The sequence below is a fragment of the Dermatophagoides farinae genome, chromosome 10 (genome assembly GCF_024713945.1).
Source record: "Dermatophagoides farinae isolate YC_2012a chromosome 10, ASM2471394v1, whole genome shotgun sequence".
NCBI classification, from domain to species: domain Eukaryota; kingdom Metazoa; phylum Arthropoda; class Arachnida; order Sarcoptiformes; family Pyroglyphidae; genus Dermatophagoides; species Dermatophagoides farinae.
Window position 1 is genome coordinate 2,944,467 of NC_134686.1, and position 23,941 is coordinate 2,968,407.

The window sequence follows — 23,941 nt, forward strand, 5'->3', positions numbered from 1 at the left end:
AAAAAAAAATATCCTAATGATGATGATTCGACATTGAAATTCCTATTGGCAAACAACGACAACGAATTTTGTTTTGACAAAATTTTTGACATGCACACACACACATTTATAATGACGATGATCATATGACAATGATAATCATCATCATTTATATATTCTATTTAAGCATGTATGTGTAGGTGGATGTTTTTTTTTCTGTGCATGCATATATCTTTCACTTTCACCCAAACAAACAAACAAACAAGAAACACCTCAATTACGTCATTGTAATTATTAATGTTGTCAAGTTTATCCAATAATTTGTATTGTCAATCTAACAACATTGGATGAATGATTGAATGAAAATGTTGTTGTTTACATCATATAAATGCTATATTTATTTATGTAAAATTTACAATCGACAATTTATTATCCTATTTATTGGATCATCAAAATCAGACAAAAACAACAACAAACTATGTGATGATCCAATTCAATATTTTATAAATGATAAATTGCTCATAAAACACAACGATGACGACAATAATAATAATAATAATTCCGGGTTGTTGGAATTTATGGACGAAAAAAAAATAAAATGTATTGTGCATATTGATGACAACAACAACAACAAAAAGGCCATTTCATATTGAATGCATTTTTTTTATTGTTACGATTCCATTTCATTTCATTTCATTTTATATCGAGATTCGATTCGTTCATTCATTCATTCATTCGTGTATGGGCCCCATCACATCCCATCACATAAAATCATTGCTTGATTTTATCGACAAATATTTACCAGTTGAAGTTTTTTTTTTTGATAATATTTACAATTGGGAATTTGCAATTGATTGCATTTTTTTTTTGCTGAACATTTCGAACATTACACACATCTCATTATTAATGTGCATGTGTGTGTATATGAATAAAAAAAAAAAGACAATCGAATGAAAACATCTACCAACTTACGCGATTGGATGTAAATTAGATTAAAATTCTGATTTTTTTTCTTTTTCGTTTGAAAATTAAAATTATTAAATTCTTTCCATTTTTTTTGTTTTGTTTTTGAAGGTGAACAAAATTTTTTTTTTTTTTGACTGAATGATTTCAAAATTGAAACAATTTCAAATGATTAGTATTCGAAAAGCAAAACAAACAGACAGCAAAAAAAAATGATCAAAATCGTATTATTATTATTGTTGAGAATAATTTTTTTTTTTTTTGGAGAATGAACGGCAAAAAAAAATGGTAACATGTTTTTTTCCATCTCATTCCATCTATATCTATATCCATGTTGCTGTTATATTGTTATTGTTATTATCATTATTGTTTGAAACATGACAACATAATGTTGATATATATTGAATTTGAACATTTGGCCTGGGCATACAAATAATGGTGTGGACGACGAAATGGTTTGAATGAATTTCACCCCTCCCCCCAATGTGAATGTAAAAACAAAACCGAACTGAATTTTTTGTTTTTGCATTCACAAAAAAACTTAACTATAGTGAAATTTTGGCCTTTTTTTTCTCATCACATCAGCTGGCGTTTTTTTTTATATATATATTGTTATCCGTTATGTGATGATGGTATAGTGGATATATATCACGAATATAATGTCAGTCTTTTATATGTGTGTGTGTGTGTGTGTGAGAATCAATACATGTGGTGTACGCGTGAATCTTTTTACGTAGTGAATTACGAATGACATACGGAATCTTTCCGAATTTTTTTTGCCCCTTACATCAATGCAACGACTTATTCATCCATGAATTGATTGTTGCAATGATGATTTTTGAGAGCCATGAAAAAGAAAATAAAACAATTCAGAAATTGAATTTAACAACAACAACAACAACAAAGATATTGGCTATAATCAATAATGAATTGATTTTTGGCTGGAATAAATTGTTTTGTATTTAACACCATCTCACCATTGTCATTGTTGTTGTTATTGATCATTATTTGATTGTTAATCAATGATCAATATGATGATCATCATCAATCCAATCATTCATGATAATGATTATTACATAGAAAAATGGCAATTATATTTAATCATCATCATCATCATGTAATTAGTAGCTCAATAGTTTTTCTTCTTTTTTTTATATTTGATTGCACTTTCATTTGATTCTATTATATATTATATCATATTCTCCAAATATTTGCTTGCTATGGTTGCTTATATATTTTTTTATTATTATTAAAAATATTAATAGACTGATAATTTGCTCTCGATGAATCTAGAATTCTACAATGCATTTATTGCTCTGAATGAAATCGTCAATCAAAAAAAAATGATGATGACGATTTTTTTTTTGTTTGTTTCCATTCCATTCCAAAATTGACGTTATCGTTTATTGGCCAAGTATTTGTAATTAATAATAAATAAATTATGCCGATTTTTGTCGATTGTCGATGATGATAAAATGTTTGAATGCAGAAATAAAACAAAAAAACATTGTTCGTTGTATATTAATTATAAATGAAAATTGCAAACAAATGATGTGTCTGTATTATAAATATAAATTAAATTCAATTAAATGTAAATATAGAGTGTATTTCTGTGCATGTCTCTTTAGTAGCGACTGTCACTATGGAATGTTCATGTGATTGTTGTTGTAAATAATAATTGTTAATAAGATTCATGCAAAAATGAATGATTTTAGAATAACACGCACATCACAGCTGTATCCGTCGAACATGTATTATATAAACGATTTAAGTGTTTAGAATTGTGAATCAAAAAAAAAAACCGATCCAATCAATATAGTCACATTGGTGGTGGTGGTGGTGGTGGGTAACATTTTATTTAACTTTATTATGAACATGGTAAGAAAAATCTCCTCTCACTTGAAATCGTTTTGTTAAAACAGCGCCTAAATGAAATGAAAATTTTTTTTTCTTTTCCCATTCGGGTTCCAAGTATAGTTAATTCCTTTGGCACTGGTGATGGTGGTGGTTTCCTATTCATTTTGTTGTTGTTGTTGTTGTTTCATTAATTGCTTTTATACTGTAACTATAATTTTTTTTTCTCTCTCTCTCTCCCCGAACTCTAACTGAAAAGCCCAAAATATATAAAAGCAATTAAGTTATATATATAGTGGAATTATATAAGAATTTTGTTAAATGATGCTGTATGAATCGTTTATACTAGCCTTGCAAATTTATGTGTTCACTTATCAAGCTGCCATTGTTTAATGGTGGTGGTGGTGGCTGGCTAGATGGCTGGATGGCTTAATTGATTGATAGGCCCAATTGTTCCGATGGATTTAATTGCATTGAGATTAGATCGCTTTAAATGTGCAAACTCAAATCTATAAATTGTATCATACACACACACACGCACATTGTTATTGAGTTTTTCCTGCTATCTGGCCAAAAAAAAATAACAGTCTTGACAAATAAATAATCTTGACTGTTATGAATTATAATAACGCCCAAAGCTATTTGCAACTTTTAATATTATTATCGTCATTATTTACCAATGTTATCGATTATGATGATGATGTTACAGTAACAATTTTTTTTTTCATTATTTATAGTGGCTGCTAGTATGGCCAACTCAAAAATGCTTTCATTTAAACACATTGAATCATTAATTGACCGATTGACTTAAAGCCCTTAGACAAGTGATTGCATTTTCCAGTCACATATATTCTGTTGTAACGATATATTGATTAAAATAAAAAATCCATCATCAACAAAGAATAAAGAATAAAAGAAGAAAGAGAAGGAGAAAAAAAATAGAAGCTAAATCAAAATTAAAAGAAATATATAATAATTTCATTTATTTATTTTCATTGTCATCATTTCATTTCACATTCCACTAGAATCATATCATATCATTAGTTTTATTTACTTTTCATCTTGTTGTTGTCTTTTTCATCGTTTCTTTAATTTATTGCAAAATTCTCAAGAATATGGGTTCAAATCAAACAGAAAATTGATGGCCAAACATGTCATTGATTATTATGATCGTGATAATGATTGTAATGTCATTCATTCAATGAACCAAAACGATTTAATTTTGACTCATACAAATTTGATTCTTGTTCCAACCGCCTATTCCGAACATTGCTGTTATTCTGGTAATTAATGCATTCTGGCTACGAATTTGATTTTCTCTCTCTCTCTCCCTCTTTGATCCGCCATTGTTATGAGCTTGAATAACATGAAACTTTGTTTCAGCTAATGTGTGTCAGCTGAATGTACTCTGCTGTTGTTTCAGAGACCAACCAGAACACACAAAGTGGCAATTTTTTTTTTTTGACAAATAAATAGATTCTTTGTGATACTATTTGGCTTGCACACAATTAATGTCAATCGCTATCAATTGATATATATGAAGTGAAAACGAAAAGAAACATATTCAATTAGTTTTTGTCCGATTCTGCAAAATGAACATGAACGTAAATGGTTAGCTGTGTTGGCAACTGAGAAAGAAAGATCCAGAATATCAATATCGAGGAGTCAAATTACGACAATCAAATGGATGAATTAAGATTTAATTTATTTATTGTATTCTCTTTCATCGTTTCATTGCTACATCCATTATCAACGATTGGAAGGTAAATTGGATATGGGTTGAATGTTGTAACGTAACAAGGCACTGGTTTTGTATGTTTTGTTTGTTATCTAAAAAAAAAATTCATCCGCTGATTCAATGATTATGTCGTTTGTTCCATTTTTTACCGTGATGTCCATGTGTTGGCGGCGATGGCGATGTTGGTGAATGTTTGGAATCGGCCAATGTATGTAATGAATCCAGATTATTCGTTATGATCGTATCTAATGGCGGTACTAATCGTGCAAATTCACAGACTTCACATTTGTTAAGACTTTCGCTATTTTCAAATGTACAACGGGCACATTTCCATTTACGTTGTTGACTATCATTGGTCATCATCATTGGATGACGATGATGATCATGACCTCCTGATTTGTATTGAGAAGACGATGGTGGTGGTGGTGGTGGTGGTGATCGAGATGGATGTTGTTGTCGATTTGGTCTTGGTGGTAATGGTGGTGATTTTTGATTATTATTATTATTAGTAGTAGTATTAGTATTGGATGAAATCAATTTACATGGTTGTAAAGTGGCCGCAATCTGATTTGAATGTGGTAATCGTCTTGACAAAATATTGTTATCAATATCTAAACATGGTTCAACTTGATTTCGATTGATCATGAATGATGGACCAGCTATCATATCAGGAATGGCAATAAGTGGACGTGATGGAACCATACGATTCATATAAGGATTATTGAATCTTGATGGTCCATATCCATATGGATTGTTTTGTGCATTTCGATTATTGTTGTTATTATTATTAAAAGTTAATAAATCACATTGATAGGAAAGTAGATGTACATCCAACATCAGTTTCAGATTCTCTTCAGTTAATGTAGATATCTGATTCACATATCTTTGTTCATAAACTTCTTTTTCCAATTCTTTGGTTCTATCACGTAAACGTTGTCGTATTTGTTCGACTTTATCCATTTCATCTTGAAGAATGTTGAATTTTTCAATTTGGTTATTTAATCCTTTTGTAGTCAAAAAAAAAAAAATATTGTTTGATTATTAATAATCACAATAGAAATCGTTGCTTCTAAAAATACCTTCAAATTCCATATTTTAGTTTTCGTGTATTTTGATTAATAATTTCACCATAATAAAAAAAAAATTTCATTTGTTTTTCCATCACCAAAACAATGTTTGGAGTTACTAACTGCGTGCATTCATATGATGGTTGAATAACTTTCACCATATTAACTAGGATTTTATCGAAATAAAAAAAAATTAGCAAAGAATATAGTTTTTATTCAATACAATACACTTTTAGATAAGTAGAATAATAAAGGTAAAGAATGTTAAAAAAAATGGGCAAGAGTAAAATATGAAAACAATATATAATGGAAAAAAAACAAGAGAAAAATATTCTTCAAAGTTTGTTTGATGTGTGATTAATTCAAAGTAAAAAAAATCGATCCGAATGATTCATCGGAAAATTTTAAATGTATTTCGTCAGTTGATGATTATTATCGAATGATTTTACTGTTTTTTGTTGTGACTGTTCATACGAAGGAGGGGAACGATTGGTGTACGTCGTTGTTCCGGTAAACAATGAAGAGGAACATTGTTTTTCGATTGAAGAAAAATTCGCGCTTGTTTCGTCACCTCTTTCTGTGCGGCTGTTTGTCCGGTTGCCAATAAAAACCATTGGTTGTTGGCCACAATATTGCTGGGATGTTTCAGTTCCATGTTCGATTCGTTGTCCGATGTGATGGGACTGATTACCATGGTTGTTTCTGATTCCGAATTGACTTGGTCCGAGGAAAAAAGGCGCATTCGAGATCTTGTCGTACGAAGTTTTCGTCGACGACGAACTCTGTTCGGTAATGTTCTTGTGAATGTTACTGCTGTTTCGTTGCTGGTAGTATTGGTCATCTTTGGTAAGATGTACAATGGCTTTGGTCGAGGTTCGGTTGTTGTGTCCGATTCTTGTATTGCTGCAGTTTGAAATGGGATTACCGGTCCCATATTGACCAATTGTATGGGATAATAAGCTGTTGTGTCCATTGACGATGATGGCATTGTCAATGTAATTATTGTCGATGTATTTGGTTCCACTGATTGATTCACGTTTTCCGTCTATTTAATGATGAGAATAGATCAACAGTTAGAATCTCTCTAATGATAATGAACATGCAGGTGAAACATGCAGTGCAAAAAAGCAAGACATTTATGGTGAAGGAAATGAAAATTTTTTGTCTGGTGACATAGTGTTGAGGAAAGGAATCATCATCAAGTTTGCTTGAAAACCGATCAAAAATTAGAATGTGCAACCCTTGTGTATTGAAAGGACAATTCAATGTGTGTGATTGTGCAAAAATACAAACAAAACCGATATATATTGCTGGTGCCGAAACAAAACAAAAACAGTGAAAAACAAAGCAAGCAATCTCAAATACCAAAAAACTTACAATCAATGGATTGTCCATTCAATGATGATAATGATGTCGTTGTAGATTTAATTAATTTAATTTGATCATGGTTTTGATTGATCGATAGGGTTGTATTATTATTATTATAATGGATTGTATTGAAACTATCTGTATTTATGTTATTATTGGCTGTTGTCATTATGTATCTATTGCTACTATCATCATCAGATATTACATAATTATAGTTATAATCATTATTAAATGAAACATTATTGTTTGTCAATGGCAATGACATTGGAACATTATTATGTTGTTCCAATAATTGTTCGGCTGCTAACCCTTCCCCAACACTATGCATTTGATTATTTATATATGACTAAAGCGTTTGTTGTTGTATAATGAAATTGATAAAAAAAAATTGAAAGCATAACGTTAAAATAAATCATAGAATTGAATAGAAAAATGGTTAATGATTGATAAAATGATGAATGTGTTGCTGGAAAATTAATACTTACAATATCTCGATTATTGGATTCGGATGGATTAGATATCACAGAAATATTAGACATTGGTGTCAATGGTATATAACCATCATTATGTCCATTGTCCATTATCGATGCATTATTGTTATAGATAGCCATCGAGTATGGTGTACTACTGTTCAATTGACCTACTAATTCTGTTTTATTGCCAATCAATGATGATGATGATGGTGGTCCCATTTGACTAATAATACCATTGTTATTATTATTATTGGTTACTGTTGGAGATGTATGAAGGATATTCTTGTTGACTGTTGATACTGGTTGCTTTTTCAAGAATGTTCCCACACCAGGTGACATACATTTAGTGGGTGATATTGTCGATATGACGAATGATGATTGTGGCGAGAATAATTGATCATCCTGAATGAATGATTTACTCTGAATAAATGGTGATCATTTCAATCAGAATTGGAATGGAATATATTATTATGGAAAAATCTTACCGGTGTTTCAAATAAAATTTCCTCGCTATTCGATTCGATTTGTATTTTTTCATTCGTTTCGGTGGTCGGCGAACGAACACATGAATTGATGAATGGATTGCTACTGTTACTTAGCATTACATCCATCATCGCATACTGTTTATTTCGATTTGATCGACCATGATTCATCGTTGTTTTTAAAGGTGAAACATTCTAAAAAATAATTAAAGGATTAAACAAGAATGGAACCATACACATGAAGGTTACCTCTTTGTTTTTCGATTTAATCATCATAATCGAATGATCCGATTGTGATGGTGGTGTATAGAGGTATGGTGTTGATATTGAATTCGTAATAACTTTAGATGATATTGGCGTATCAAATTGTAACGGAGTGAATGGTTTTTTTCCTGACGGTTGATGTTCATCAATATCAGTCATATTCATTTTGATTGGCGAAATGAATGATGAAACATTCGACATGTCTGGCTGTGTTTGATATCCACTACTGAATGCATCAATATAGCAGCTAGCATCAGTGTTGATTCGTTGTTGATGATCATCATCATTGATCAGTGTTGAATTTTTAGTGGGTGAAATCATCAAACTACGTAATGGTGATGATTTGATGGCCGAAACAAGATCATTTACATCCTGTATTTCGGATAGTTCACATTCAAGCATTTCTCTTTGGCTCGAATCGAAAAGATCGCTAAAATCATTTAAATCGTCGTCGGTATTTGACGTACTATTTACAGTGTTTGTTTCATTATTGTGGTTGTTAGTGTTATTATTCGGCACGTTTGTAATCGAATAAATCAACGTTGATGTGACGACTTTTTTCTACAGAAGAAATAAACAGCTGATTAGTTTTTATCGATTTGACAATAGTGTTTCTTACCATAGGACTAGTTGTTGTTGTTGTCAAAGTGGAAGTCTTTTTCTTTTTAATTCGTTTCTTGAATTCGGCAAATGGGATACCTTCTTTCATAGCTTGAGCTTTACGTTTCAATGTAGAATTCCAATGGTTTTTGATTGCATTATCAGTTCGACCGGGTAATAGCTTGGCAATCTTTGCCCATTGATTGCCATGTATAGTATGTGATTGTATGATCGTTCGCTCTTCCTGATCAGTCCATGCAGATTTTACAATATCGGGATTCAGATGGTTATGCCACCTTTCACGACATTGTTTACCGATTCGACCATCCAAATATTTCGCTATGATGGTCCATTTTTTGGGGCCATATTTCTTGACCAATTCGATGATTTTTTCATCCTCCTACAAAACACATTTGAATTATTGAAATTAGTAAAATTTGTGATTAATACTTTTGGTGTCCAAGGTCCTTTAATTAGTCTAGGATTGAGAACTTTACACCAACGTTGTTGACATTGAACATCGGAACGATCGGAAAAATGTGTCGCAACTTGATACCAATCTTCATTATATTTTTCCACTAATCGTTTTAATTTATTATCCTCTTCTTTTGACCATCGTCCACGATTAACAGATTTTTTTAAACAAATTGAGCCAATATTACTTTTCGATATTTGAATAGTATTCAATTTTCGTTCCAATAATACTTTTTTCCCATTTGAAGACATTTTTAATGATTGTAACGAGGAATTATCACCGACAATCCTCACCGATGAACATGGTGTCGTCGTAGTTGTATTACAATCAATTTCCGTTAAACCCGTAATCGATTCGAATGGCAGATTTATAGTTGTGGTTGATGAAACTTGAGTTTCAGAATTTTCATCATAATATAATGACATTTTTAAAACTTTTTTTCAAGTGTCTTTAATCAAACCATTACCACAATCATCATAAGAATGAGGTAGAAATATTGTAAAAAAACCTATGAAACATATGAAAACAAAATATAAACACAAAAAATGGATAATAATAATTCACAATCATTCCGCAAACACCAGAATGTCAACATGTGTGTGTTTTGAGCCAAGTCGTTCTAAAGACGATATGCGCTTTCCAATCATCAGAGTATACTAACCAAACAAGAAGAGAGAGGTACCTAGCTAGTCATGCTGAAACAATGATGGCTAAAGCGCGAAACATTTTAGCGCGAACTTTCTACTATGGTTTCATGTGTGCATGTCGATATAATCATCAGACCCTTTAGGGCGAGGTTTCGCAAATTCATTGGCTAAAGTGTGGTTTATAAGGGGCCAAACTCTGTGTCTTTCCCTCTGTCTGTGTTTGAATGGCAATATTTACAACATTCCAACAAGAAACATTGGTGGAAAGATACACACACACCTTGGTTGATGAACGATTAACTTTGAAATGTGAAAAACAACCCAATCACTAATAAACGTACGCTGTAATCACAAGCAAAGACCTTGTGTTGCTAGGTATAAAGCAAGAAAAATTTGAAAATACATAAACATTCTGATATTGATCGATGCGAAATATACACAGAAGATACACAGGAAACCAGACCGGTTTCATCATCATCACCATCATCATCTTGATAATGGTCAAGAGCATCTCATGATGTTAACAGGGTAAATCAGAGTTTTTCGTTTATCATACGATCTAATTGGAATGAATTTTTTATTTTTTTTTTTTTTGCGCCAAATAAAAAAATTTTACGCGCGTTGTATTATTGTTTGAAATTAATAAACTGAATAGCCTGCTGGATCGATTTCGTTCATTTTATGTACACACATATGAACCACCATGACCTAGCTGAACTGCTGCTTGGCTGGCTTAAATTTTATGGCCAATGTTTTCGTGGTTAATGGGAGCAGATGTTCGACCCTATGTAAAAATGAGTTGCTAAAATGTTAACCAAGAAAAAAACCAGATGCCCGATTCGAATGATAATGATAGTCCTCATTGAGATTTTCAACATTTTACATTGTGTGTGTATATTTGTGAACAATATAAACACATAGACACATCTGTTGCATTTCAAACATACTTTGATATTTGGAGCACGCAATATTTGACATCTGGCATGAATTTTCCAATGACCAAATGACTTGGCTCCCAATTATTATCATATCATTAAATTAAATTTAAAAAAAAAGAATCGTTATAAAACTTACCAAACGAACCGGTGATCGATTAATGGTTGATTCGGTTAATCAGACTGATGATTGATCAGAAAAATTCAACGGACCACAATTTTTATAAATACCGGTCGATAATTTTTCTCTTATTTTTGGCTTCTTTTGTTGTCAATATATAGATAAATAATGTTAATATTAATATAATACTTTCACTTGTATAGATTGATGATGAAATCAGTTAAAGAAAAGAGAAAAAAAAATTTTCATCGTGAGAATATTTTTGACAAATGTTTGCGATAAGAACTTGATGGTTAAGAGTTTGTTTTTTTTTTGCAAAAAAAAAATAAATTCAACGGTCGTCTGTCGATGTGTGTGTGTGTGTATCCATCACAAATCTCTCTCATGTTTTTGCATGTGTTTGTTGCTTCACAAAACAGGATTGTGTACTGTCGCTACATGCATGTACACATCATTGATGTGTATGGATGGATGAAGCAGCTTCGTGGTGGCATCCAGTATCGTGGCTTGTACTGGCGGTGGCATTTGATGATTGCAATGAATTTGTGTCGCCAATTTTCAAATCACAATTCAAAGTTGCCATTCTTTTTCATTCATTCGAAATGATTCAATTTTATTTTGTCGATGATGTAAGTTTTGATGTGGAATCTTGGTTGATTTAGGTTTGTTTTCCTATTTAGTCATCTGAAACATTCAGATGAACATTCGAATGAAAGTGCGCGCCATTTTTTCCTTCTCTCTTGTATTTTCACAAATGCATAGTTTCCACCATTCACTGTTCAGATTAGGCAGTTTTCTAAGAACGGAAATGCTAATAATGTGTGTGAATTCGTTGTGTTTAGATTTTTTTTACGATATTTTGTAGCCATCATCATCAGTCCACCATTCCATGATGTCGTTTGCTAATGGATTTATTTGTACAGACAAATTTTTTTGGTGAGAATTTTTTTTTCATTTTTAATAACACGACGATGATGGGTTGTTTGATGATAAAAATCGATCAACCATAGAAACCAATCTGCCAAAAAAAAACATGAAAATGTGAGAAATTTTGATGGGAAACAACTTTTTACAATTGTTTGTATGGTCATGTCAAACAAACAAACAAACAAACCAACTCTTTACCTTTTTGATGGTCACCAATCAATCAAGCAATTGAATTTGATTTTTTTTTTTTTTGGAGATTCATTCATTCTTTGTTGACATTTAGCCGATCGTGAGAACGGATTTTTATTTTGTTCTTATTGTTATTGTCGAACGAATTTACAAACTGTTAATCTTGTAGACTACTGTTTATGTGTTTGTTTATTTTTTGTTGATGATTACCGCAGAGTTGAGTATCATATGACTAAAAACCGTTTTTTTTTCTACAGAATAAAATAGAATGAAATACCTTTAGTTTTATCAATTTCGAAAATTGTCGAAAAAAAACAATTTCGAACACATTATTATGAGGATGATTTAACTGCCATCTCATGGTGAACATTGCCACTAACATCGAAGAATAATATTCTCCCATTTTGGCAATGTGACAGAATCGTATGGCTAGATTCGTGATTATTTTTCGAAAATAATCATATTGAATAACCGAATTCATTGATGGAATAATCGAATATAACTTTGACGACATTCAAATGACTTTATCCATGTAAGTTTTGTCTAAACAATCATCTTTATGCAGTGCATACATCACCGACTCAATGATGATAATCATGATGATAATAAAGAAATGAGTTTGTATAAAAAAAAATTTAAATCATTTCATGATAAGATTCATCTTCATTGACAATTGAATTCATCACATACATTCACATCCATCCTCATCGTCAATGAATAAAAAATGTCATTTGAATCAATCTGTTCGGAATCTTGTCGATCGGAAATCGACAACAATCGACTGTTGCTCATCTATTCATTGGAATTGAATGGATTTAATGAAACGAAATTATTTCGTTGTGAAAAATACAACCGAATACGTTTTATGATTGGCTCATCATTGTATGGACGACAAATTAACCTCAAAACCAATTATACCGATGATTATACCCAGTTTAACAGGTTAGCATTTATTTTGATCTTGATCAAATTTTAACTCATTTTCTAATTTACAGAACTAAACTCACAGAAATTGATATTGGAGAAAATCTTCAATTAAAGTCTTCCGGATCATTTCATTTTGTTTATGTGGATAAAAATGATGAAACTGGTAAAGTGCTCGGATCTTTTTTCATTGTCGTCAGTCCTGAAATAATCATCACTTGTGCCCGATCAAAAGAGCCAATTAGCTTATCCATAAATGCATTGCAATGTCAAACGGTTTTGTCCAAATTAATGGGCCCAATCGATACATGGAAAGATAAACTACAGGTATCGATTCAATGTAATTACAATATGATACATTGGACTCCTATACAAACGCTTGGTGGATCTAATTCAGCTTATTCGTTAGCTGATCAACTTCGATTAAATCCATTGTTTCGTACTGAAGCTATGATCAACGCAAATGAAGACTGTACCATTGATAATGTTTCCAAATGTATCGAATGGTTACGACAAGAACATGGTGTTATTTCCATTATTGATATCGTGCTTAATCATACGGCCAATGAATCCCATTGGTTACAGCAACATCCTGATTCGGCTTATAATTGTCGAAATTCACCATGGCTACGGCCAGCTTTTCTTCTTGATCGTATGTTATACAATGTCACCTTAGATATTGAACATGGCTGCTGGATTGATCGAGCAATCACTTCAGATATTCATAGCCTTGACCAATTGGAGATCATACGAAATATAATACATGAACATTATCTGCCTTCACTCAAATTGGAAGAATTTTATCTTTGCAATACGTCCGTATTGGTGGAAAAATTTGAAAAATTTCTTACAAATTTGATTTATGCAAATTGTGATCCTTCGAACTGTGATTCCGATCAAATTCAATTGCCACAAAAAAATTGTCATGATAATTTCGCTGAAATATTCTTGGAACAAGATCCACAATATCGTCGATTAAGTTGTACGGTGGATATGGACAATGCATTTAAATTCATAACAAATCAAATTGATTACCAACCCACTCGAGATTCGATTGGAACTTGGATGGACCAAGCCATCTCTCGTTTTCTACAGCAATTGATTCAATTGAATGATCATAAACGTCAACAGATGGTCCATCATATTAATTCGGCAATCGATAATGTATTGAAAGGCGCACAATATGAACGATTCGATCCAAACGGACCCAAAGTGACTGAATTAACCCGTAAACATCCGTTGACAACGCAATATTTTACCGATAACAATGACGATTTTACCGGCGAAAAAATGGCCGAAAATGAATCAAAACTGTATGATGATTCGAATTGTTGTTTCTATATGGCTCATAATGGTTGGGTTATGGGCGATGATCCACTAAGGAATTTCGCCGAAAAAGATTCTCAAGTTTATCTTCGCCGGGAATTGATTTGTTGGGGTGATTCAGTCAAATTACGTTATGGCCAAAATGCTAATGATTCACCATTTTTATGGTCACATATGGAACGTTATGTCACACAAATGGCAACAGTTTTTCAAGGATTACGATTAGATAATTGTCATTCAACTCCAATTCATGTTGCTCAACATATGATTGATGTGGCTCGTCGTGTTAATCCAGATCTTTATCTGATAGCTGAATTGTTTACATCGAGTGAAGATTTGGATAATATTTTCGTTAATAAATTAGGAATAAATTCTCTTATTCGTGAGGCAATGTCGGCCAGCACTCCATTCGAACTTCAGCGTCAGGTTTATCGTTTTGGTGGTCAACCAGTTGGTTCATTTATACCAGGTAAAGTAATGATAATTATGACTAATAATAGTAATTGTTTTATTCATTACTCTTGTCTTATTTAGATCTTATAAAAACAGGCGACACAGAAGAAATACTTTATTCACGGCCAATGATACCATCCGTAACCCATGCAATTTTCTTTGATCAAACTCATGATAATGAATCACCGATTGTTCGACGAACCGCTTATGATCCATTGCCAAGTAGTGCATTGATTTCAATGACTTATTCAGCAACCGGATCAAATCGTGGCTACGACGAACTAGTACCACATCATATTCATGTTGTCGATGAACAACGATCATATCTTAGCTGGAATGATGATCCAAAAATGTGTGTGAATTTATCGAATGGGATTTTACATGGAAAACAAGTTCTAAATCATCTCCATTATATATTGAATTCACGTGGATATTCCGAAGCTTTTGTTGATCAACGTGATAGAGATACAATTGTCATAACACGACATAATCCAGTAACTCATCGATCGATTGTTCTAGCTGCTCGAACTGCTTTCTATCCCATCGATCAAAACTGTAGCCAATACTTGGCACCATTAAAGATTGAGGGAAAATTTGAGAAAATTTTATTCGAAATTCAAATGATCAAATCCACTGATGATGATGATGATGATTTCAAACGAGATGAAAAATTTATTAATGGCCTCTGCAATCTTCAATCACTTGTCAATTTGAATGTAGAAGGAACTGAAAGTGAAATGGTCAAAGTGAATGGCAACAACAATGAAGAGAACATTTTCAATATAATAGAGTTTAAAAAATTTCCACCATCTTCAGTGATTGCCTTCAGTTTCACATTACTTCCTCGACAAAATGATGCTTTGAATTTCATCAAAAACCAAATAAATCAATTTGATTTGATTGATAGTGATATTTCAAAAATTGTCAACAAATTGAACCTCATTGATTTGAATTACATTTTGTTTCGATGTCAACAAGAAGAATTTGATGAAAATTCCAGTGGCACTTATCAGCTATCGAATGGTCCACTAGTCTACAGTGGTCTGGCAGGCATCATGTTTTATTTGGCCAAAATTCGCACCCATAATGATCTTGGACATCCACTGTGTGAAAATTTACGTCAAGGAAATTGGCTATCAAATTATATTGTCCAGCGATTAGCCAAACGCGCTCAAACAATGGATTTGTCCAAATGGCTGGAAAAAGCTTTCGAATCATTAGGCCAATTACCGCGATATCTGATTCCACGTTATTTTGATTCGATTCTTTGTCCATTATGGACAATGTTATTGGATAAAATTCGACTGCTACATTCGGATTTTGTTCGAAATGGCGATGAATTCGTTCGCCGATTGACGTTGGGTGGTGTCGCCTTGATTGGTTCACATTCTCCTTCGCCATTACCCCCAATGCATCCTTCAGCAATGTCAAAAAGTCTAAACTCAACCCATCTACCGACAATGGCTGCAGGATTACCACATTTTAGTACTGGATATATGCGAAATTGGGGTCGTGATACATTCATCTCATTGAAAGGATTAACTTTATTAACTGGACGATTTATTGAAGCTAAAATTATTATATTAGCCTATGGTGGCTGTCTACGTCATGGTCTGATTCCTAACCTATTGGACGGTGGAAATAATTGCCGTTTTAATTGCCGTGATGCTGTATGGTGGTGGCTACAAGCCATTAAAGAATATATTCAATTAGTCCCAAATGGTCATTCGATACTTAATGAAAATGTTTATCGAATTTTCCCTCGAGATGATTCGCTGGCTTCATTAACATCAAATAATGAACATAAAAGTCTAATTGAACCATTACATCGTACGATGCAAGAAGCATTGAATAGACATTTTAATGGTATTGATTTCGTTGAAAGAAATGCTGGAACCGGAATCGATGCTCATATGACCAAAAATGGTTTTCACATCCAAATTGGTGTCGATCGTAGCACAGGATTTGTGTATGGAGGCAATCAATGGAATTGTGGAACATGGATGGATAAGATGGGTTCATCCGATAAAGCTGGTAATCGTGGACGACCAGCAACACCAAGAGATGGCTCAGCTGTCGAAATTGTTGCATTGTCACAATCAGTGATTGAATTTTTGGCAACATTGCATCAGAATAATCATTATCCATATGAAGGTGTAAGTTCAACTGATGAATCATGGACATTCAGATTTTGGAGTCGAAAAATTTGTGAAAATTTTGAAAAACACTTCTATGTCAGCGACGATTGCAGCGATCAATATGTGAATCGTCGTCATATTTATAAAGATACATTTGGATCAACAATTTGTTGGATGGATTATCAATTGAGACCAAATTTTTTGATTGCAATGACTGTTGCACCCACAATGTTTAACAAATCAAATGCAATCAAAGCTTTGGATATTGTTTCGAAAACGTTGGTGGGTCCATTTGGAATTAAAACACTTGATCCTAGGTATGGTAATCGTGTTTCGTTTCATTTCTTTTTGTTTCAAATCAATTCTATTTTATTTAGCGATTGGACATATAGAGGCGATTACGATAATAGTAATGATTCGAATGATGCAAGTGTGGCCAATGGATTCAACTATCATAATGGACCGGTATGTTTTTCATTTGAGTGATTGATACGAACTTATTTGCCTATTAATTTCGCAGGAATGGTTATGGTTGATGGGCTATTATTTGATGGCTCGTTTGATATTCAACAAAGGAGATGCTAAAATCTATGATTCTGAACGACAAATATTGTCCAGACATTTTGAATATTTATGTCAAACACAATGGTTTGGATTGCCTGAACTAACCAATTCGAATGGTTCATATTGTCAACACAGTTGTACGATACAGAGTTGGTCACATGCAACATTGATTGAAACTTTGTATATGATGCGATCAATCAATAAAGAAATGTGACATGTAAATTTGATACATAATATAATTTGTATTTGTATTTAAAGCTTGTTTTTCAAACTTTTATCACAAATCAAAATGAATGCCGCTCGAAGCAATAAAATAATGATGTTGGCCTACGACCTTGTTGTTGTTTTGTTTTCGTTATCAATCGCGTAATCAAAATGATTATCAAACAATTAAAATTCATATCGACTTGAAGGCATAAATCGATTTAGCCAATTCAATGATTAATTGATTAATTTTACCATTATTGATATGATCGACGATAAATGAACTAAAAACATATATATATTCCAAGCAAACAATGTCATTAGTGAAAAATTTCTTAATAACAAACATTTTCTGATGTGAAATACAACGAAATACGAACTTCAATTTTTTATTCATGTCCATATTCGGAAGATTCAAGACTAATGTACATTTGCAGACCAGTAGCAGAAAAAAAATAGAGTTGATGTGATTTGAAACAATTATGACAACAAATTAGCTAATGATTTGATGGACGGACATGGGAGAAAATGAATTCAATCATGGATGGATGAATCTAGTTGCAATTTTTTGAGATAGAACTGGTGTGAAAGATTAATTCGTGTTTGTGTGTGTGTGTGTGTGTGTGTGTGTGTGTTTTTTTTTTTTTTTTCCTTTTATTTCCACCAACCACATCACATGCAATGGAAACATAAAAGATGTGTCAGTATCTTGTGTGTGTGTGTGTGTGTGTGTGTGTGTGTGTGTGTGTGTGTGTGTAATTCATCTGTTTAGCATAACAACTCTTGGATTGGATTCGGTATGAATATATGTTTTTTTTTTTTTTTGCATCACATAGTTTTGCAGGTACCATAATTAATTGTTTCTATTTTTTTTCTATTATAATTGTTGTGTATCCTGTGTAAATTGATATCTAGTCTCTTTGCAATGAATGAATAGTTTTGTTTTGTTTTATTTTTGGCTAAAAATACAGTCTTGCATCTCATTGTGTTCATATAAAAAGATTCACATCATTCTATTGTCTGTTGATAATCTGCTGATGATGTTAATTGAATTTAATGTCACTTGTTTTCTGTTCGTTGTAATAATTATTATGGTCATTCTATTATTATAGTTCAAGCGCAACCAAAAGACACAAAGTGATGGGTTTTTGCATAACAACAACAAACAAAAAAACTATGAAATTTTTATATGGAAAAAATAATTACATACAGGATCGACGATTTAATTGTAATCAACCTGGTCACCTATTTGTCAACGGATTTATTTTGCAATACAATCGGCTAACGATGAGTTTACTAAAATAGCTACTTTATATGAAATCCTGTTGATTTCAACAACATGATGGTCAGTTTGATGACTACAGATCATCAGTTGAAAAAAAAGAGTTACCACTGTACACATTTATAAACAATCTTGTTCGATATTTTATCTTTTTTAAACAGGTTACCCTGTTTTCTTAATCCAAAATTTGAAAATTATGTTCATGATGATAATGATTGTTGTTGTTGTTGTTGTTTATGCCTTTTGTTTGTCAATTCATGATGATGATCACGATATGAAAATTTTTAAACGGATCTAATATATTCGTCGATATATATGCGAAAAACAAACTACTTATAATCCAATGATTATTGTGCCTCTGCCAAACGCCAAAATATAATGAACGCTTAATTACCGACAAATGTAATCAAATCTCGTTTTTTTGGCGTTAATTTCTTTTCCACAAATAAAATAAATATAAAAGAAAACTACAGTTTTCTCCTTAATCCACCTTTAATTAATCAGATGATGGTGTGTCTGAGAAAAAAAAATTGGATCAACTTTGACTAATAATAAAGCTTAAGCTGAAAATGAAAATTATGAGGATATGATGATAAAATTAAGATTAACAATCAAAAGATCAATCAATGTTTACGGACAAAAAAAAATTACATTAAAGCTGCAAATGAATTCACATGAATCATATTGGACATGATTATCATTTGAAGAAATCATCATCATCATCATCAGATTAACAAAACAAAACAAAAAATTACAGCTATTTTGAAACACAACAGCATATAAATGAATCCAAAGCGAACATTATGATAACTAAAAACAACAACAACAACAACAACACATCATCATAAATTTAAAAATTCATTCGCCGATTCAAACAACTAAACAAATTCGTCGACTTTAATATCTCAGAAATTATGACTGATTTTCCTCATTTTTTTTTCTTTATTCCAACAATCAATCCAGTGTCTGTGTTTGTGTGTGTGTGTGTTAGTTTTGCTTTCTTAATTATGTTCATCATCATCATCATCATCAGAAGTTTTATATTAGATTAAACTTGATTGAAGATGCAGTGTTGTTGTTGTTGTTTTGTAAATCGTGTGGAAGCGATAGATTCAAAAAAAAAACAACATATCCAACTTCTCTCATTGATATGGATGAATGGATCACAGGCCCAAAAAAAAAATGACGACAAAACAGCCCAAAGCGGAATCTTTTCACTTTTCAATAGTTTTTCTTTTTCTTTTTTTTTGTAATGTTTCAACTTTCATGTTGGTTTTCATTTTCTGCCGAAAAAAATGACCTATTTTTTTACATTTTTTTTGTTAACATGACGATGAATAAGAAGAAAAAAAAATGAGAAAAATCAACATCGACATCGGCCATCAATCAATCAATCAAACAAACGAACGAAACGTTATATCGTAATATATGTTGTTGTAGATATAAAATCGATCGATTCGTTCATATCAGGTATTGAAACATTCATCCTTTCATCTTTCTCAATCAATATATTGCCATCCTCATCATTATGGTGAGTTTTTCACTAATTAATGTTGTTGTTGTTGTTGTTGGATTATTCATAATCTTGTCCGTCTATCCTACTATCAGACATGGATTGATCGTGAGATATATAATATCTATGATCGCATTTATTGTTCAAAAAAAAAACGGATATCGATTTTCCCCAATCCGTTAGAGTAGCATTAGCAACATTTAATGTTTACATAAATTTGAATGTTCGTTTTTTTTGTATTGATGTGAACAACGTTTTTCTGATTACAACGATGCGTTTGAATAGTAGTTATTATTATAAAATGGATATATGTGATGATGATGAAATTGACATTGAACATTTTGATTATCGCCATAGTAATCATCATAATGATAATAATAATAATAACAAGGTGTCGGCCTCAATTCTATTGAATCGAGTTTGATTCGATTCGATTCGATTCGTTGATGATGATGGTGATGAACTTCAAAATTTAATTGATAATCATAATTTGCCTATAGGCCTGATTGTTAATTGATTTTCTCCTACATCCTAGTGAATGAAATCATTCTTTTTTCCTCTTTTCGTCGATCTAAATTCAAAATATTTAGATTGATATTGACACAATGAATATATCAGTTATTGGATCACGATATATATTCATGTCATCAATCGATTGGCCAAATCAATCTAATAATAAGAAAAAAAAATGTAATTAATGTCGTGTGAATGAATATAATATCGTCATCATAGTTACATTGAATACATGATAGATGGCCATTGTCCATGAGAAACGATCATCATCATCATCATCATCTCTTGTTCATTTATATGATATGATCAATCTCATCATCATCATCAATAATCGAAAAATCTGGCCGTTTTTTTTCACCATCATCATCGATGATCGTGATCGTTTTGATATGCAGTGAAAAAAAAATTATTTTGTTTCCATTGTAGCTAAAGAATAGATCTGAGATATGCCTGCGAAAACTGGTGTGTTAGATCAGATGATAATGATGACAAAATATATCCATTCAAATGATTTCTTTTGCGATCGATCGATATTTGATGTGAAGGCACAAGTCATGGTTATATTGATGAATCAAATATTCGATGCAAATGAGAAACAATTATGAAAACAAAAGCAAATTCCCAACACATTAATGAATCTTTTTCGGTCAAATTGATTGCCATGAGCGTTCGTTGTTTGATTAGTGAATGTGTCAACAATTGTTAATGAAACAAATTATACTAGAAATGGATTTAAAATTGATTTTTAATAATAATAATTATTATTATTATTCAGTCATTCAATTACATTTACAATGTTGTTTACATTTTCAAATCGATCCGGTCGATCGAACAACGACTCCCACGTAATAATTAATTTTCATTTTTATTTCCAAAACGATGAGATTTTTTCCCAGTTATTATGATCTCTATTTACGAAATTTTCAAACTTTAATGAACACGGAAAATGTCATCATCATCATCGATGATAATAATAATTTTGATTATTATGAAAGTAGAAGTCTATCATTTCAGGTAATCATGATGAAATTTCACTGTAGATGGCAGCATTTAAAAATTTTCATTCAAATCAATCATAAATTTGAATGTATGGATGTGTTCATTTATTTTAAGGTAAAATCATAAAACAATAATTTAGCAATATTTAAATCTTTTTGAATGTTTGGACCACGTACAATACAATCTTGCTGGTTCTACCGGAACCTGTTATATTTTTCTTTTTTTTTTTTTTAATTAAGAAAACACAAAGAAAAAACCGACATCCTCAAATGGACTCTCCTTCGGCAAGATGAAACAAAATGAAATGAACAATGTTCGTGCTATGCTACTACTACATAAAAAAGGGGAAATCATGATTTGTGTGTTTCAGTCATGCTTCTTGCTATTGTCGCCCACGTCATGATATTGGTGGTGGTAGTGGTTTTTCAACTACCATGATCAGTGTTTCGATGAATAGCCCGCCAAACTTTTCATTCAGTGTTCAATCTCCGTAGTGGATGCATATTTGTCTCTCGTTGATACAGAAATTTTGTTTTTTTTTTCGTGTTTAATATCAAACTGCAACAAATTCATTTACAAGCCAACGACCAACAAGCCAATTCTCAATTTATTTCGATTTTCTCAATTTATTTCGATTCCTTCCGGTCAAATAGTGTTTGTTTAATTGCAATGATTATTACTAGCACTAATGATTTTTTTTGTGTGTGTGTTTGTGTGTTTAGCCATGGCCTGAAATCAGGTGATATTTGCCTGTAAATTATTTTGTGGCTACTTCCGTGTGACAACAGTCCTAATGATAATCACCGTGAACTTCAATCGCTGTTGTTGTTTGGATAAAATGTCCTGACATTTTTTTTATGTTTGGACATTGTTATTATCTTTTCCATTGATAATGATCGATTCAAAATAATAACATGACAATCATTGATTATTGATCTGAAGACAATATTTATTTATTTAATTTATTGTGCATGATGTTGATTTTTTCTTGTGGTGTGTATGGGTGTGAGTCGAATTGTTTTTTCTTCTCTACTGCTGCCCATTATCAAGTGTTGGTTGTGTAAGACCAGCACAGGGTGACCGTTATATATGCAACAATTTGTCAAACAGGGTTTTTTCAATTTTTGGTGATAATTTTTCAATGTTTGTTCGTGTGTATGTGTGTGTGTTTGTTCTACCTTGATCAATATCAAAGCATCCGTTTTGTTTCTTTTTTTTTGAATTTCAACAACAATTCAGCCTGTCCAGCCAAGCAACCAATCAATTTCGAAATAAATAATCTCATCGCATCTGATCTGATAATTGTTATCAATCACCATCATACCTCACTGTCCACCACAATATAATAATCGTTGCTATCAACAACAAAATCCCCGAATAAATAGCCAAAATGAGTAAATATCTGGCAACAACACCTTTAACCTTTTCACTTCTATTCTACACATCGCTTATCACATCGATCTTCGAGGTCATGTCAGCCAGGCTGCCAGATATTTATTGGAATTCGACGAATCCAATGTAAATTTTTATTCATTTTCTTTTTTGCTTTCTTTCTTTCTTTCTTTCTCCTTTTTCAGTCCACAAAGTGTTATTGAATTCATCAATTTATCTTGATGACTTTTCTATCACTTTTGAGGATTTTTTTTTTCGTTGTTGCTTATCATTGCTATACATTTGGTCTGAGAACCAAATCACATATGATGATGATGGTGAATAGTGAATGAGTATAGAAAATGACAGGCCATTTTATTTTATTTTATTTTATTTTATTTCATTTCATTTTTTTCCAACTCCATACATGTATTGTCATCATCATTTTTTTATTGAGTTCATTTGATTGTAACCAATAATGAATGAATGATGATGTAGTTCAAAAATAAATCCATCTGAATATATAAATATAAATATTATTGGAAAGTTTTTGTCACTATTTACCATTTCAT

The 23,941-nt window shown here is 31.8% G+C and overlaps 3 protein-coding genes across 4 annotated transcripts in view; 2 read left to right on the plus strand and 1 right to left on the minus strand.

Annotated features, from left to right (window-relative positions):
* The window catches only part of Ephrin (ephrin), a 109,426-nt gene that overhangs the window by 13,462 nt on the left and 72,023 nt on the right, over nt 1-23,941 (plus strand). Inside the window, exon 2 of the mRNA XM_075734794.1 lies at nt 22,238-23,516. Coding sequence (XP_075590909.1) covers nt 23,389-23,516 — 128 coding nt within the window. The 5' untranslated portion in view covers nt 22,238-23,388. The remainder of the gene's footprint in view (nt 1-22,237; nt 23,517-23,941) is intronic.
* Nucleotides 4,485-11,041, minus strand: LOC124500169 (uncharacterized). The gene is given in 9 exon segments (XM_075734607.1): nt 4,485-5,556; nt 5,559-5,603; nt 6,067-6,646; nt 7,455-7,862; nt 7,928-8,119; nt 8,174-8,749; nt 8,808-9,188; nt 9,239-9,771; nt 10,985-11,041. Coding segments are annotated over 8 exon segments (3,537 nt in total). The 5' UTR covers nt 9,689-9,771; nt 10,985-11,041; the 3' UTR covers nt 4,485-4,651.
* LOC124500168 (glycogen debranching enzyme) lies at nt 12,386-17,817 on the plus strand. 2 transcript variants are annotated; one of them, XM_047064208.2, is made up of 5 exons: nt 12,390-13,024; nt 13,078-14,801; nt 14,867-17,240; nt 17,301-17,388; nt 17,444-17,817. In XM_047064208.2, the coding sequence occupies exons 1-5, from the start codon at nt 12,807-12,809 to the stop codon at nt 17,699-17,701; spliced, it is 4,662 nt and encodes a 1,553-aa protein (XP_046920164.2). In that variant the 5' UTR covers nt 12,390-12,806; the 3' UTR covers nt 17,702-17,817. The 2 variants fall into 2 exon arrangements, with proteins under 2 accessions (XP_075590904.1, XP_046920164.2); XM_075734789.1 differs by having other exon boundaries at nt 12,386-13,024; nt 14,867-17,388.

Coding starts and splice junctions, on each gene's coding strand:
- LOC124500168 (XM_075734789.1), top strand. CDS start 12,807: ATGTCATTTGAATCAATCTGTTCGGAATCTTGTCGATCGGAAATCGAC. Junction 14,802..14,866: donor AGTTGGTTCATTTATACCAG/GTAAAGTAATGA, acceptor TGTCTTATTTAG/ATCTTATAAAAACAGGCGAC. Junction 17,389..17,443: donor TCAACTATCATAATGGACCG/GTATGTTTTTCA, acceptor TTAATTTCGCAG/GAATGGTTATGGTTGATGGG.